General features: G+C 38.9%; 1 protein-coding gene across 11 annotated transcripts in view; it reads left to right on the top strand.

Moving 5' to 3' along the window:
• The first annotated feature begins 521 nt into the window (after positions 1-521).
• ank3b (ankyrin 3b) overlaps positions 522-17,464 on the top strand; it is a 96,866-nt gene continuing 79,923 nt past the window's right edge. For all 11 annotated transcript variants that reach the window (XM_013908985.1, XM_005725843.1, XM_013908978.1 and 8 more), the window contains exons 1-5: positions 522-640; positions 8,107-8,208; positions 8,639-8,737; positions 12,209-12,307; positions 14,712-14,810. In XM_013908985.1, coding sequence (XP_013764439.1) covers positions 605-640; positions 8,107-8,208; positions 8,639-8,737; positions 12,209-12,307; positions 14,712-14,810 — 435 coding nt within the window. In that variant the 5' untranslated portion in view covers positions 522-604. The remainder of the gene's footprint in view (positions 641-8,106; positions 8,209-8,638; positions 8,738-12,208; positions 12,308-14,711; positions 14,811-17,464) is intronic.

Raw genomic sequence — 17,464 nt, 5'->3', positions numbered from 1 at the left:
GTCTCTGTATTTGTTCAGGTTTTACAGCCAGTCTGATGTGCATATGTTTATCGAGACTAGGATTCATGAGCGTGAGTCTAGTTTTTTTATTGTGAGCTCTTTTAAGTAGTAATTATAATAAAACAAACCTTTCTTTAAACAATAAAAACTAAACTGAAACAAGTTAGTCCATTTGGGAAACTAGACAAACATTTTTAACCTTAATAAAAATCAAAACTTGAAAATAGAAAACTCTTAGCACACTGGCGTGCACACTCAGAGCCTCTGTCCTCTGATCCTGTGCCGCCACCTGGTCTAAGATTAACGCCGGAAGTCTCCTGCCTCCCCCATCACTCCCTCTCGTCCTCCTCCATGCTCTGGACTTTCTCACTGCAAGCCAGGTATTTTTAGCTGTGACATAATGCCCCCCTCTCTCTCTTTCACTCACAGCCTTTCACTCTCTGTCTTTCTCTCCCTCCCTCCCTCCCTCTCAAACACCGACAGTCCCTCCTCCTACTCCCTCTCCTCTCTTGCCCCCATCCCTCTCTCCCTAGCTTCCAGGCTAGGGCTTAGCTGCTATAATTGACTGCTCAGGTTTCACACTTTCAGCTGCGGGCTGAGAAACATGGCAGTGGAGGAGGCAGCAGAATATTTGGCAGAAGTAAGTCTTTACTGTACTTTACTGTAAAAGTCACTGAGCTCACAGAGTTAGCCTCCTGTCTCCTGATATGCTGCTGTAATGCTAACAGGACTAGAGATTGTGTAGCTGGTGGGATTTAGTGGTGTTGTAGCAGTTACCCGTCCAGACATGAGACACTGTCGAATGATGGTGATGGGAGATTGTAGACTGGGGGTCTGTTGATGGGATGGGTCGCAGTGATAACTCTGCTGCACCACTCTGCTGCAGTGCGTGTGTGTGTGTGAATGGATGTGTGTGTGTGTGTGTGTGTGTGTGTGTGTGTCTGTGTTTGTGTATGCACTCCTGTGTGTCTTGTTGCAATCCTAACTACCTAACTGTGATTGAACATATATAAAGTCCCCTTTATTGTGTTTTTATAAGTCTGTAGATACGATTTCCAGTGGATATAGTTTCATGTTACAGACTGATATGAATGGAAGTACCTGACCTTGGATAGTGGCGCATGCTCTGTATTGTTTGTGGAAAAAAGAAAACAAAAGAGCAAAAAAGGAAGCTAAAAACAACAAGAATGGTGAAGATTGGTGCTTTAATTCATTATTAATGTCGCTTTCATTCAGCTGTAGGAGTGAGGTAGAAAGGCAGCTTAAACACTGTTATGTCTTCAGTAACCTGCTGATATGTGATATACTCTATGCAGCATTTTCTGTCTTACTGTAGCCAAGCAGTAGTTTAACAGTAGTTAAAGTGGGGTCACGTAATATGTAACCTGGTTAAACACACAAGTGGGAGGGTGTTAATCTTAATGCCCTGTGGAGTTAGCAGAATACTGTTTGAGTTTTGTAAGTGTGTCTATAAAATTAGCTTCTACACAAAAGCTAGCTGGTGATATGTATGACTAACTCTCACTCTCGTCCCTCTGCGTCAGGGGGCAGCTCTCATGTTGGAATGTGTGTAACTGTATGAGTGTGAAGTGGCGTGTTGTGGAAAAAGAGCGACAGAAGCATTCTTTGCATATCTCTTTCACGGATAAATAAAGTTGCACTCGAATGGCACTTAGCAAAAAGCTGAGCAGGTCTCCACTCACATGGCAATTTTTAACATGAGCTTTGGGGTAAACAAAGTTTTTGAGTTTGAAGCCTTTATGGTTGCGCTCATGTTGTTACAATCCTACTAGGTTGAAGTCCTACAAACTAGATGGCAAACTAAGTGGAAGTTATACACAATAAAATTTGCAAAGTTATTTTGTAGCAAGGTAAATGTTACATATAATTGTTTTTAATTACATGTCTGTTGCCTGACTAATTATTATTATTTTCACTGACCAAACATTTAGTTGTTATACAAAATGCATTAATGAGACCAAAAGCCCTGAATAGCTGTCTTCAAATTGATTTTTTTGTTGATCCAAGAGACCTTACAGGAAACCCAGTTTTCTGTAAGGTCTGAAAAGACAAATAAATAACCAAATACATTCTTCAGCTCCACTGTAGACAGAAATATTGTGATAAAAGTGACAACTGTGTTGGCTCACACCAGCCAGGTTGGCACAGTATCAGAGCGGAGCAACCTGAGAGCGATGATAACAAATTTATTGGAAGTGTGTGACAGGAACTGCAGACATCAACTTTCATTTGAAAAGGAAAACATGATTCTTGGTTCTATTATTGTAGCTGAATGGCTTTCGTGGGCAGACATTCCTGAGTGCACGTAACCTCTCCGGTCACTTTGTTGAGCACACCATGCTTATATCAGAATGAACTCCCCTTTGCCTTCAGAACTGCCTTAATTATTTGTGGCATAGATTCAACAAGCAGATCCTCACATATTGTCAACCATATTGACTTGATAGCATCAGACAGTCAGTCGAGCTTTGTGACGTGGAATGTTTTCCATCAGAAGATGTGTGCACTGTGGTCAGATTTAATACTCATGTCGCCCGTGGCCTACATCATCAGACTGAACCATTGATACAAGGCAGGCAACGTTTTGTTGAGCAGTTGTTTCCTGTTCTTAGCTGACAGGTGTGCTATTCTTCTGCTTTAGCCTATCTGCTTCAAGGTTCAACTTGTGCATTGATGCTTTTCTGCATAGCTTAGTTACTACGAGTGGTTATTTGAGGTGCTTTCGTATCAGCTTAAAGTTGTCTGTCTATTCTCCTCTAACCGCTCACACCAACAAGACATTTTCACCCAGAGAACTGCTGCTTACTGAATATGTTCCCTTTTTTCTCTGTAGCCCCAGAATTGGTTCAGTGGAAACCAGGATTACGTTTAACCTCCTAAGACCCGAACTCTTCCACTGCATGCATTTTTAATTTCTCTTTGAAATTTGGGCATATTGGGGGCCGATGAATGTAAAAACAAAGAATTACCAGATTTTTTTTTTTACCTTATTTTTGTTTTTAAGAAAAATAAGAGCCACATATGAGGATATTCGTTTAAACCTTTGATAGAACAGTAGCAGTATAATGTCCTCGTAAGTGGATATCAGGCCCTTGTAGAGCAAAATTTAGTATTTTGGTCTAAATAACCCAAAATGTGATGTCCACATATGTGGGCGCCAGGTCAGGAGGTTAATCCATCTCTGGGTGTAAATAAAAGAACATAACATGTAAGTTTAAGTTGCAGCACTTTACTTTGTTAAATAGATATCCTTAATTTAACTTGGTAAAACTCTCAGTAAGAACAATAAACATCTTCTTCAAGCAACCTGGCCAAAAAAAGAAAGCAAATATTTTGTGAGCGTAGATACAAATGTAGGCACGGGTCTTAATTTGATTGGGTATTTTCAGTATCCAGTACATACAAGTATGCAACTGGGTTTTCAACAAGCACAAGTGTGTTTAGTGAAAATATAGCAATTAAATAGTCAAAAACTGCTTTTCTCTCAGTCTTTGAAAATGTACTTAAATTTCTCCAGAGTAAATAAGTGTAAATAAATGTATTCTGGAGCTCAAACTGCATTGTTTTCTTTCCAACACGTGTTCATACACGGATAAAAAGGATCTCTCCCCAGCACAGGTTAATGTCAAAAACGCTCTGTGTTTATTCAGCTTTAGTCTAGCTGTGCATTTGTGTTGGTAACAGAGGCAGAAAATAAGGGTTTCTTTTCATGAACATCTCAAATAAAAGCTATGAAAATATTTAAAGATTATATTAAAAAAATGTTTTGGCATCTGTCTTCATCTTGATTACCTGCCATGCAGCAGACAGTCACAGCAGTGACGTGGTTATTTTCAGTGTCGTGTGCTGTCTATCTGCTGATGTCAGCCTGACCAAACTGGGAAGTCCTGAGCTGGACTGGTGTTGCTCTTTGACCAGAGTACTTTTCCAGAGGATGCCGCTTTGAACTGGAACTCTGATAATGCCCTGAATTCTAAGCAGCCCAGGCTGCCCCCACATTAAATTTGAAAGGCTTGGCACCAGGCCTTACAATCCGTCTCTGGGTTTTAAAAATCTCCACGGCGCACTGTTTCCAGACTGGTAGAAAGAACTCTTAGTAAATATTTTATTTTGAAATATGCAATTGCAAGAAAATATCCTTTTATTTTACAGAAATAATATGGGGACACTATTATAGGTTTCGTTTTTACATTTGCACTGTTGATGATAAAAACTGAATTATGTCAGGGCCAACTCTGGCAAACAGGATAGTCTTACTACTAGAGTGTTTTATATTAGTTGGGACAGTTTACTAGATCAGTGTTATTGATATGGTTTCTATTTTGTTTCAGGTTGAGTTACATGTTACAGCAAGGTCAGGCAAAAAAGTATGCAGGTATGCATCTCCATAGAGGTCTAAATAATGACAGGAATCTGTAACCTTTACAAAAGCTGCAATGCAGTACTTTCACTAAAAGTAATGTTAAACTCCATTAGAGAGGTTACTTGCAGTTTCAGTCATCCAGGAAACTCCTGTGTTTGACATCCTGTAAGCTCTCCTGTGTGTTTGCGTATATGTGATGATGACCTTAGGTAAGATCTATTCACTGAGTGGGAAATGACCTCAGCAAATAACACAGCTCATGGTGCAATGAGCTTGACTTGATTGTTCATATCACTGTAGAGATTTTTACATTGCGCAAAGACTGATTGTGAAATACACAATACAGTTTAAAGCAATAGCCCAGTTTATTCAGTTCAATTATGCTTTTAATGAAAACATTAAGGCTGCTATAATCTGTATTTTTACAGGAACAATGCATCAAAGGCAAAGTTGAAAGATGTAACTTGATTCAAAGTGAATTCCAGCTTTGCTGCTTCAGTTCATTGTTATTGGTCTTTTGTGATAGCAGGCAGCAACTACAGTTCCTGCTCAATAACAGAGAAATGTAGTTGGAGACTAGCTGGTGAGCACAGCATAGCATTTAGCAGGGAATGTAGCTGTGTTGTTCAAGTATTTGGAGGTTTTGTTGATGAGTGCAGAAAAGGTGGAGTTGATGTACTGTTGTGGTGAAAGCAGAGCCAAGTGTTAAGCAAAGCTGTTGATATACTGGTTTTTGCTTTCATGTATGACCATCAACTGTGTGTAGTGATTGAAAGAACAGGATCAGAAATACAAGTGGCAGAAATTCTTTTCCTCTAAAGGCTGTCTGGGCTCAGTCTTAGAGATCAGTGAGTTCAGTTATTTTGTCAGAGCTCAGAGTAGAGCCACCGTTCCTCCAAACATCAAAGTAAAAAGGAAAAGAGCACCCCGAAGTGTTCTGATTAGCATCCCTCCTGGACACCTCCTAGCTCAGGTGTTCTACCCCAGACACACACATTGTGCCTCTTGACTGGCTTGGGATCACCTAGCCAGAACAGCTTGAGGAGGTGCATAGGGAGAAGGGAAATTTTAAGAAATCGCACTCTTCTCTTTTTTTAAACTACTTTAAAGCTGCAGTTTGGCATTTGCCATCATTCATGTCATGGTAAACAAATTCTTCTGTAACCATTCTCAGTGATGCTTGAAAGTAAGACAAGTGAATTAAATTGTCTTTAATGAAGTGAATTCTGTATCAAACACTATGTGAAAATGGGTTTGTGAATGATCCCAGATGTGAAATTAAGATAATCTCCTGGAATGATAGGATCTGCCTGATGCTAACTTTAAATCCGTTCATCTACTTTGTTGAGAATACTGCAGGTTAATGGGCACATGAACAAACAGTAATTTGAGAGTGCCTATCCTGTGCACTGTGTGGGCATCCATTCAACTACATGGGTGTGGTAGGCTGAAGAATCACAGCACTGCAATCATGAAATCAGATACACACACACACACACACACACACTGACTATCTGCCATCTTTTCAACCTTTCTGCTGTCACAGCGTGCTCAAATTCAGCCTGTTTCTGCTCTGCCTACATGGGCCACACCCTGAAATCCTGGCACACAGGGACAGATATAAACATGTGCACATACAGCATGTTCACTTCCGTCTTTCAGAATCCTCAGCTCAGCTTGATAATGACACATGTTTGCAGCTGTGACAGGTTAACTGCAAATAGCTCTTCAGCTGCTGCTACTGCTCCCCATGGAGACACAGTTAGTCATCAGGGGTGCTCGCAGTAGATGTTAGGGTTGACTGTGTGTGTTTGGTATAATTATACTCCCTTTGCAAAAAAATACACTTTACTTTTCAAAAACAATAATTTTGGATGCTCCCAGCATCAAATGCAGGTTTGACAGGTTTGTGAGTGTACACTTTATTCAAAACCTAGTGAGGGTTTAATCATGTTTACTACTGGGTAGCTGTAGCTCAGGAGGTAGAGCAGGTCACTTACTGATCACAAGGTTAGTGGTTTGATCCCTGGCTCCTCCAGTCTGAGTGTGAATGTGTATGAATGTAGTTGGGAAGCAGTCAGTTTAGAGAAAGTGTGTGATTGACTGAATATGGCCAGCACAGGACCACCAGTGTGTCTGCAACTGCCTTTGTACTGGCCCATGTGTGGGCCACATCTGGCAAACCTGGTCTGGACCACCAAAGGGCCGTCATTCTTTGCAGTATGTGGGCATGTGTAAGCACATTCTGTGGGCCAGATCCTGGCCATACCAATTTTGCTGTGTGGGTCAGTAGTCAGTCCCGTGTCTAGCCAGCTTTAAAAAATATTTGTTTTTATGTGTTGATAAGATGGATGTGATCATTTTGTACTAGTATAGTGTTTAGTATAGTGTTAAATCTATGCTCTAACCTGATGTGCATCTTCTCAGAAATGTTGCTACATGTTGTAGTTTTATAGATGCCAACAGCTGTGATAGGCCTGCTTGATAGAAATATTGGTTAACAGAAAGATTAATACCTCTGTAAAAAAAAATGCAATAGGCTGAAATAAATGTAGCATGCTCATTATGCTAATATATAATACTCTGCCAGGTTAGACATGCCATTTTTCACATTTTCATAGTGCTGACAATGCATTTACAGATTAATTTGGTACTGATCTTCTCTTCTTCCTGCATCCAAGACATATTACCTCACTGCAGAGCGTTGTGAGCACACCAGCAGATGAGTGTAAATGAAAATAATGAGCTGCAGTCTTAAAAATGTGGTGTCTTGTGTTCCTAAAGTTGCACAGGTACCACTATGCTTGTTTGTGATGTAATGCTTCCCAAAAGAAAGGCTGCATTAGTGACAAAGTACTTCTACTTCATCTGATTGTGATCAAAAGTTATTGATTCTTTATTTAGTTACGTTGATTAGTTTCCTGAAATGTGCCTGAATAGAATATCAGTCAAAACAGGATAGCGAGTTAAATTTCTTAAGATGCAAATGCAAAAATATCTTCTTGCAAGTATCACGATAAATAACTTACTTCTACATATTTAATTTTAAGTCGGGGTTGTCAAATTCAATTAACTCAGTGCAGTTTGATGTTTAGCTTAATCCAGATGTGTCATTGAATCTGTAAAAAAATGTCCCATGCTGGCACCAATCAAACTTGAAAAAATGTATCAAGCAGAATAAATCCTGTGGTTTTTGGCTTGGATTTGGCAGGCTGTTTTTTCTTGGCTGGGTTTTAGGGAGTTTAACCCAGCAGGCATGTTGAAGACCACTTTATTTCTCTCAGACCCACTCTTATAAATGTTTTCCTATTTTGGCTCTTATTCAGCTTCTTTGAGACCTCAAAGGGTTTACCACACACATTCTAATCTATTCATTTTGGCTAATAACATACAAGCTTTGGGGGATTTACTCAACTTATCTCCTGTTGCAAGGATTCATAAGTAAGCTTTGACACAAAAATAATAGCCTCCAAGTTGTTTTTCTCAACATATTTCCAAAGTATTAAATAGTCTAAAATAAGCTTCGAACATTAAATATTACTGCTGTTTTAGGATAATAAATACTTTTCTTTTTACATAGGAAAAGTTTATTTTAGCAGCATTCGAAGATTCTAATTGTTTGTGCATTCATTTTTTCCTGTGTGTGTCTTTTGTTCAGCTCACTATAATACATTGTATGTTTAGGATAATAATCATTTTCTCCTGTCTCTGTCTTCCTGCAGACAGATGTAAACGCTTGTTATCTGCGGGCTGCTCGGGCTGGCAACCTTGAGAAAGCGTTGGATTACCTGAAAAATGGGGTTGACATTAACATTTGCAATCAGGTAAGCTTGCTAATAAGACTGCACCATTGTAGAGTTTTTTAAAGTAAAATTTCCATATAAACAACTCAAACCATGTATCCAGTCTTTTTATCGCTGAAACTCCAAACTCAGCTTTAAATTGTAGGAATAGTTCTTCTAGTTATTTATATAATTTGTGAAGCAGGCGCAACCTTAGACTATTGCCATGCCTGCATGGTCGCCAATTCAGCCTATGGTTTGTTGTGTTACATTCCCTAAATGCACGACTTACAGGAACTAAACTAAATTAGTTCAAGTATACCAAATGGTTTGGATTCAAAATCACACATAAAGAGTTTATATGTTGAATGTTAGTCTCAATAGAGACCAGATTTGCAGGGGGAAAAGCAAAACAATAAAGATTATTTTAATTTAATCTCCATTCCTCTTCCTCTCTTTTCTTTCTCTCCAGAATGGCCTCAATGCTCTCCATCTGGCTTCGAAGGAGGGCCATGTGGAAGTGGTGGCTGAGCTCATCAAACAGGGTGCCAATGTGGATGCTGCTACTAAGGTGTGTGCCACCCAGGAGTCGCATAAACATACAATCACTCACACAGGCACACTGTGTATGCATGAATTCACAGACACACACACACAAAGTTTGCTGAGTCTGCACCTTCCCAAAGTCACATTGATTAAGCAGCAGGAGCGGAGATGAATGGCTGCATGTGAGTAGAGAGGTCAAGTACTGATTTAGTATAGGTCCTGTCACAGACATTCCGGTATTTCACCACATAGGGCTTGTTGGTCTGGTAGTGTATGTAAAGTGTTTGACAGTGAAATGCTCCACTGCATTAAATTTATCCATTAGAAGAGAGGCGATTAAATTCACGATGATTGGATTTTCTGCCGTGATGCTGACATCACCACACTAAACTAGGTTAGTGGGAGTAATTAGGTAATAACTCACAATTCTTACAGATGTTTCCCAGCACTGAAGCAGTCTGCTTACAACAGTGTTTTTAAAAATACTAATACAGGGTCGTGGTATTAACACCAGAGACTTGCAGCTGATGCTATTTGTGCCCATGTGCCATGCACTATTAGTTTACTTTGTCTGATTTTTCATTATATTGTTCAAGATAGTTGATGGAGTCCCTCAAACCCTTCTGTAACACATCTGTGCGCATGAAAACTCCAAAATACTGGGTATAAATGTGTAAGCATTTGGTTAGGCTTGATAATGACTTATTAATACTATCTGAGCATGCTGGAAGTGAGTGAAAAGGCAGATGTAAAAACAGCTCAACAATTAATAAACAAAATTGCAAAAAGCAGGTTAACAGGTGTAACAAGCAAACTGAAGTTGAGCTACCCTGCTACACCAGCTGACAATGTGATCCGATCAGCTAAAACTCTTCTGTAAATCCAGTTGCAGTTTAAGTAATTTTAGCCTATGAGCAGTTACTGTTGCCCCTGCGAGCTGCTGTGCAACCACTCTCCACCTGAGCTTCCCCTTTTCATGCTAGTTTTTCATACCTTTATAGAAAAGGCAGATCTGATATTAAAACATAATAGTGCACATTTGCAGACAGCCTCTCCAGTAAGAACTTCACAGTGCTGCAAGTAGTTATTCACATAAAACACGATAGGCATGGTTACAGAAACCTAACTTGGTTACTCACATGGGAATTTTGTGTGACTATTCTGTTCTAATCTTTCTTTCTAACTAGAATATCTGTCAGAAATGCTTCCAGAAGGTCAGATACCTTAGGAAACTCCATTATCTGTAACATACAAAAGCTGATAATCCATTATTGTCCAGCTGCATATACAGGTGACATTTAATTGCACAGGGCAAAAAAAACACAAGAACAAGAGAAGAAAGGAGAGGCCTTTGTAGCCCTGCAGGTGTGAGCATTGTAATATATCAATAGTTCTCTGGGACTGTAACCTGAATCCTTCCAGAAGAAGACAAATTCTGGTTTTAATATGTGCTTATATAGTAATTATGCAAGTTTTTAAAGTGTGGCTGTAATGGCAGCCCTTGTAAGTGTTTTATGTGCGACATAAGTGAGCCAAGGAAAGAATACACTACTGTACATTTCATTCAGTCACAATTTATGTTATGCTGTGATGGGGGAAGCACTTCTATTCATATTTAGCTTGAATAGCAAACTAAAACTACAACATTAACTATGTCAAGGAATGCTACAAAACTAGTCAGAAAATGTCCAATAACAGGTTTTCTCTGAACAGACATGTTACAAAAGCAGTTTAAAGGTGTCTGATGTGTATCCCTCACTCATACAATGGCTCCCAAATGAGCCATGAAAACTTCAAGAATCCCAAATTAATGTCAGAATCAAACCGTTGTATCTTGTTCTAAACTAGATTCAGCAGCAGTAGGAAGGAGAGGCGAAGCATGTGAGGAACGAAGCGAGGTGTATGTGCAGAGGGTTTAGTGGCAGTAAGAATGACAGCATGGCGACAGCTGCTGCTTGCTATGGCTCACACACATATAACAGGTGCATCCATTAGAGCTGCAGTATGAGTAATGCACATATCAGACTAGCTCTGCTAGTCTTTTCAGTATGTAGTAGTTTTCTTCTTTGTATTTCCCTTTTTTTTCTCTTTCTGTGACTCTTGAATGTTTATCTTCCCGTTGCACAGTCTGTATCTGTTATTCAAGTTGAACCAGTGTTCAGAAGTAATGCTATAACCTTAATTTTCACCCTTAACATGTGCATATGTGTTGTTCAGGGTTATGTATATTTAATCTGTATATATCTGTATATGAATATGCTGGGTCTATGGACAAAGGGAAACAGGCAAAGTTTCTTTTGGTTGCACACAGTTAAACACTTGATGTGAAGTGCAAAAGATGCAGTCTTATAATTAGCTAGCTACTGACAACAATTTAGCTGTTTATGTTTCCAAATGAACAGTATCTGACAGTTACCGTAGACTGTGTTAGGGGCCTAACAAGTTATAAATAATGTGGCATCACCAACAACAACAGTCCTATAAAAGGACAGGTAAAGCATTACTCTAGAAATGCTGTTTATTTTGGTAACAAAGCGCAAGACTGGGTTGATTGGTTATGAAGTATTAGTGCTTGCAAGTTAAGGCTAATAGGCTAACTGCTGGTGTCCTGGCTGTTGGGCTAGTGCACTTGACTCAGTCGTGTCATAGTTAGCAGAGCTGGACACATCAGGATGCTCTAGTACTCGATAAGTTAACTACTGTTAAATGCCAAAGTAAACAAAGAATAAAATTCATGCTAGTAAAGTTAGCATCAGTTTCTAGCATCAATCAGCAGACCAGCTAATGGATTCAGATTGTGTGCTCATTTTCATTCAGTGGGCAGCCCTTTAATCTGTGCTCGCCAACAGAACAAAAGACAGTGAAAATGAATGATATTCATGAACAGATATGAACATATTTTGATTTGTAGACTTATTCAGTTTGTCAGTCTTCTGTTTTTGGGGGAATATGCTCTCTCCAAGCTTTACATTATAAATTATATAAATTATATTACAAGGTGCAACTATTATTTTGTTAGCCTAACTTTATTTATAGTTTGTGAGATTAGCGCTAATCATAGTTTGCATATATACACACACAGTTCCAAAGTTATATTAATTGTCCTTTCCTGTGAATTCTAATTTATGATTTACAGACATCACAGACAATGATATCATATTGCAGCAAATATTAAGGTTTGATTGAGATAGGACTTTAATAAAAAGTGATTTTCACTCAATTTGCAGCAATCAGACACTGAAGCTTGTAAAAGTGCTTTAAAAGCTTCCATAGCATTAAGTCAATCCATGCTGGTTTTAACTCTCCTGCACTCCCCCAGAGAGATGTGTGTGCAGTTTGCACTTCTGCTGTAAACAAGCAATATGCAAAACATTTCTCCTGTGTGACTCATAAACATCCACATAGCCCAGGCCTTTACATGCATCCAAAAAGCTAAAAATAATTCTTCCTAAGTTTTCCTAAAATTTTAAATGTTTGTTTTGTTTCTATTCTTTAGAAAGGAAACACTGCCCTCCACATAGCTTCTCTTGCTGGACAGACAGAGGTGGTGAAGGAGCTTGTCACCCACAGTGCCAACGTCAATGCTCAGTCTCAGGTAAGGCATCCCCTCTCGAAAACACAGACACATGAACTCACAAGGCTGTACGGTGAAATCATCTCTTTTGGAAGACCATGTTTGAATTCGTGCATTCATCCAGAAGAATGTGTACATACAGGGTCCATTTGTGTGTGTGTGTGTGTGTGTGTATTTGCTTGCTGTGTCAGCAACTCTGCTGTGCAGCTTAGCCCACATTCGATAGTCAGCATGCGCACACACTCACAGTGGACTTGTCACCACAGCAACTATAACGATGTCACTGTGAAGGCTTTGGCTGCAGCTGATGAGAGGAAGAAAATGACATCAGTATTGATGACCTTTAATCTTTAGTGCTGACCTAAACTTCTTTCCATCTCCGATTTTACTTGAAGAGTAGGAGAAGGTCAATTGATTCTAATGCAAATTCTAGTAGTTACCAGTGTACATCACCAATGTCCATCACTGTACCAGATTTAGTCATTACAATGCAGTTGCAGTACTTGGGTTAAAAAGTATCTTTAGCTATCTGCACAGTGCCACGTTCTTTTTCCCAGTGTGAACTTCAGCATTTTGTCCTTTCTTTTTCTACTGACACTTGATTCCACAGTAGAATTACAGTAACAGGCAATGTGAAGCTTTAGTTTTTAACCATGCAGTCAAATTTGTGTCATTTAAACACTAAAAGAAAGAGTTAGTTTTGTATGACAGTATGTTTATGTGGGACTGTAGCCTCAGGTTTACGCTGTTAGCTGGTAATTATGAGACAGTGCATTTCAGCACTTCTCATGGAGTAACATGAAAATAATCTAACAAGCAGTGTAACGAAATTGCTCTCTTCAAGGAATGATTAAGTAACAAATAATTTGTAATACGTTACTGTGTTCACGGTGTTTGCGGAGTAAATGTTTAGGATCTCTCCAACAGTAATGGGTGGTGCTTATTCTCTTCTCACATTAAAAGGAGCTTATAAACCAGAGTGTCACTATAGCTTAGTTTTTTGAACAGGCAACCCATATGCTGAAGGCTGCAGGGGCTTTGTTTCAAAAATGACCCAGTCTATTTCCTCCATGTTAATCCCCATTAGTCTCTCTCTACTTTTCTGTCTATGCTTTACTGTCCCTGTCCAATAAAGGATAAAAATGATTGTTCTGAAAAATGCTTTATGGAGACAGGAGGGGGTCTTCTTCTCTTATACTTTCTGGGTCACTAGACACACCGGGGACATATAATTACGATTCAAAAGAATGAAAAAGTGGATTTCGCATAATTTGCCCCCTTTAAATTATGCGTATAACGAGGAAAGCTTTTGGTGCAGTGACACTAGAATAACTACAAAGAATGGAAGAGGAGGATGAAGAGGAGTTTTTTTGCATGCTGAAGTGGTTTTTGGATGCCTGTGTTGCTATGGAGATATGTTTTCTTATATCTAGTGTGGTAACACACACACACACTTGTCAGATTCAGCCCCACACTGACTTTTATCTACACTCTTATCAGGTGTGAGGTATGTGTTGAGGTGATGGTATGTACACTATGATAACGCTGCTAGAATATAACATTTGTGTGGTGTGGTGGAAGTCAGGTAAAAATAATCTCCCTGCTTTCAAGTATGATTGGGTCATCATAGTTTTAGTGTATAATAGCATGTGTGGCAATCAAGTTTTCTGAAAATTAAATTAAGAAATCTTTTATAGAATGAAAACCTGTTCTGCAGTCAATTTCACGCCTGACACATCAAGGTGCTTTATCACATTAATGCAGAAATCCTATAAACCCAATATTGCCAAAAAGCAGTACTGCTTATTGATGTTTCAGCACTGCCCACAATGACCTAATGTAAGCAGAGATATTAACAGGATTAATCACCTTATCACCTGAGTCCTTGATATCAGTCTGACCAACATTTGTTGTGTTTTTAGTTTATTAACACTAGTTTTTTTTAATCATTTGTATTGTAACTTCATTTAGTTTATTTTGTCAAATGTGTTTTACTGTACAGGTTCTATATCTTTCTTTAGAAAGAAGGTATAGATCTCTACATAATGTCTTTTAGTCCACATGCAGAATTTTATTCATATTTCTGTTTTTCCGATATACGATAATTTGTTTGGGGTGAGAAATGACAATCACATCCTACCCAAGTCCGTCTTTCTGTAAGGGTCATTATTTTATATAACTGGAATTTAACTGAGACACTATTATTTGGTACTAATAGAAGTAATTTTTTTCTACAAGCACGCAAACACTTTATCAATATATACAAAATAAAAGCATGCATCGGTGTCCTTGTGCTGTTTTTGTCTTGGTAAAGTTTCATTAATTACCTCTAATGTTTAAATTCCCTATCCTTGTGACACATAGATCGAGAATGTGTCATTCTTTAAACATTAACAACATCATTTCTTCTTTTGTTTCTCTGCAGAATGGCTTCACTCCGCTGTATATGGCAGCGCAGGAGAATCACTTGGATGTGGTGCAGTTCTTATTGGACAATGGCTCCAGCCAGAGCATCGCCACTGAGGTAAAGGCAGTCTCTCATACACATACACAAAAAAAAAGACACAACCTAACATGTGTTTGCACATGCTCACAAACCCATAACATCTTCTAACAGCTACCAACCCCCTCTGTAATTACACTGCAACATTATCACCATCGGTTTCTTTGTTTCAAATGTTAGATTAGTGCCTGCACCCGCTAGCTCATTTAGTAGACGACCGGTGTAACATATGAGGTCACTGTTTATTAGGGTTAGAAAAAATAATTATTTTTCAGAGATTAATCTGTTGCCTAGAGGGAGTAAAGAGGCAGAGTGATTAGAGTGAAGGAGGTAGAGACGGGAGCAGCAGCAGCAGCATGTGTTCGTTCAGAGTGACCTTGACTGTCTTCAGCTGCCAGCAGAGGGAGGAACCGGTGACGTTAACAGGAGAAAAAGCATGAGTGGCGAGACCAAATGCTACGCTGTGAGTGTGACACAGCGATCCATCATCTGCAGTAGTAAAGCAGACGGCCGACTGCCACCGCTGCAAGACTAAAGTGTGACGATCGTTTTTCATTTAAGTCACATCTTTCTGATGCATAATCATTCTAACTGACACATGAAAAAACTTTAGAATTTCTTCCAAACAAGTTAACTGTCCTTTCATACAAAATGTAGGGTTAGGCTAAGGTTAGCACCAATGACGATGTAGACCTCAGAGCGTTAACAAGAAGAACTCATTCTGAGTATGAATCATTTAAATACAAGCATCTGTACATTTTAAATTTTGGCTATGTTGTTGGGAATCTTAAAGTCTAGATCACACGTGGGCAAAGGAGGGCCAGGAGGTCCCTGAAGTATCTCGATCCAGTCCACCACATGTTCAAAGGAGAATAAAATGAGAATCTAGCGATATATACATATACAGATGCAGTTATAAATTGTAAACTGAAGCAGCGTGCAGAACACATAAGTTATACTGTCATGATGTTATTCTATACTTGCTGTCCATTTAGTTTTTGGCTTCTGTACCTTAAATGTTGCATTCAGTCCTAACAGGTCATTTAATTTCTGCTAGTGATGCAGAAACATCTCATAAATATAGTTCTTTTTTCAGCTTTTATTCTGTATAAAACAGCTGTTATTTGAGCAAACATTATTTAAAAAGTTTTTAGATAGGGATTAATACACACGTTGTGCTCTAGTGAAAAATAATGACAGGACAGGAAACAATGAAGCTCCAAAGTGCACAAAGATAAAAAATACCAGGTATCAGATACCCGCACAATGTTGTAAGTGGGATCAATCAGACTCATCCTTTTAAAATATACTTTAAAGCTTTAGTTTGAAGGTAATTAGAGAGGTGCCTTTTATGTTCTGCTGATGTGTTCTGCAAATGCACATTTGATGCTGCTTTTATCTTATTAGTATTAGTATTAGTATTAGTATTAGTATTAGTATTAGTGCGGTGTTTACAGAACTGTGTCTGAGACATTTCACTCAGGCCTTCGTGGCACCTCATTTTTCCTCCTCGTCTTTCTTCCTTTTCTCTCCTCCTTATTTCTTTTTCATGCCCTCCATCATTCTTTTGTCTGCCTCCGACTCCTCCTGCTCGCCCTCTTATTCCACCACATCTCACTCTTCCCCTCTTTTCACCCTTTTTGTGACTACTCCAGTGGGGTGAGACCAATGTGAATTATTCATGTGAGGAAATATATCTATGAAGCAACTCCTGCTGTTTAATAATTCATGTTTAAGCATTTAATTAGAGAACAAAGCCTTTATAAGAAATATTTGTCTATATTTGAGCATATTAGAATCATCTTTTTTGCCATCACTTTATAAGGGGCTCTTTATTTTTAGTGTGCAACTTTGCTGATACCCCATCAGAATAACTTGATTTTTTTTAATAACTCGCTTTGTATTGTTCAAAAACTGGCTTGTGCTATTTTGGTAAGAAGGAAATTGTGCTCTGTCACTTTCCATTTTTAAGCTTTTAAAGGAAGATCAAAACCCTGTCTTTGCCTTTTTGTTTGCAGCTGCTGATGCTGTTGTTTGAGTCCCAAAGTATTTTTAGGACATTAAACTAGTTTTTTTTTTCTCTTTTCCTGATTCCTAAATCAGATGAAACGGGAGCTAGTGCTTAGGGATGGATTGTGACCTTTAAAATTCTTACAAAGCCTAAATTTATGCATTTGAATGTGTTTGTGTGCCCAGGGGTATGCGCATGTGTGGGTGTGTTTTGCAAACATGTTTTTGGATCACATTATGAATGTGTGTCAGCCTGTTTATGCACGTGCCTCTGTGTGTGTGTGCGTGTCTGTGCAGGCGAGGGTGTGTTTGTTTCTCGCCCTCACTGATTATTTGTGTGAGCGGCGTTGGATCTCTGAGGGAGGAGTTTCGGCTTTAATGTGTGGGTGTCTAGTGATGCAGAGTTGGTTTTATCTAGACAGTTGGTGTCCTGTATAAACATACAAGTGTGCACACAGACACACATAAACACACAAAGACACACATACGTGCAGAGTATATTGTTTTCCTTGCAAGGAATCTTTCCTTTGATGAGTCATAGACGCTCTCCTAGTAGCATCTTACGTTTATCTTATTGCCTGCGTGAGTCAGTGTCTACATATAGTGTGTGTGTGTGTGTGTGTGTGTGTGTGTGTGTGTGTGTGTGTGTGTGTGTGTGTGTGTGT

This window comes from Pundamilia nyererei, unplaced genomic scaffold, assembly GCF_000239375.1.
Source record: "Pundamilia nyererei isolate P.nyererei 1_Seehausen unplaced genomic scaffold, PunNye1.0 scaffold00017, whole genome shotgun sequence".
Classification (NCBI taxonomy): domain Eukaryota; kingdom Metazoa; phylum Chordata; class Actinopteri; order Cichliformes; family Cichlidae; genus Pundamilia; species Pundamilia nyererei.
The sequence above is the reverse complement of the archived record's forward strand: the minus strand, read 5'-3'. Positions and strand labels throughout refer to the sequence as shown.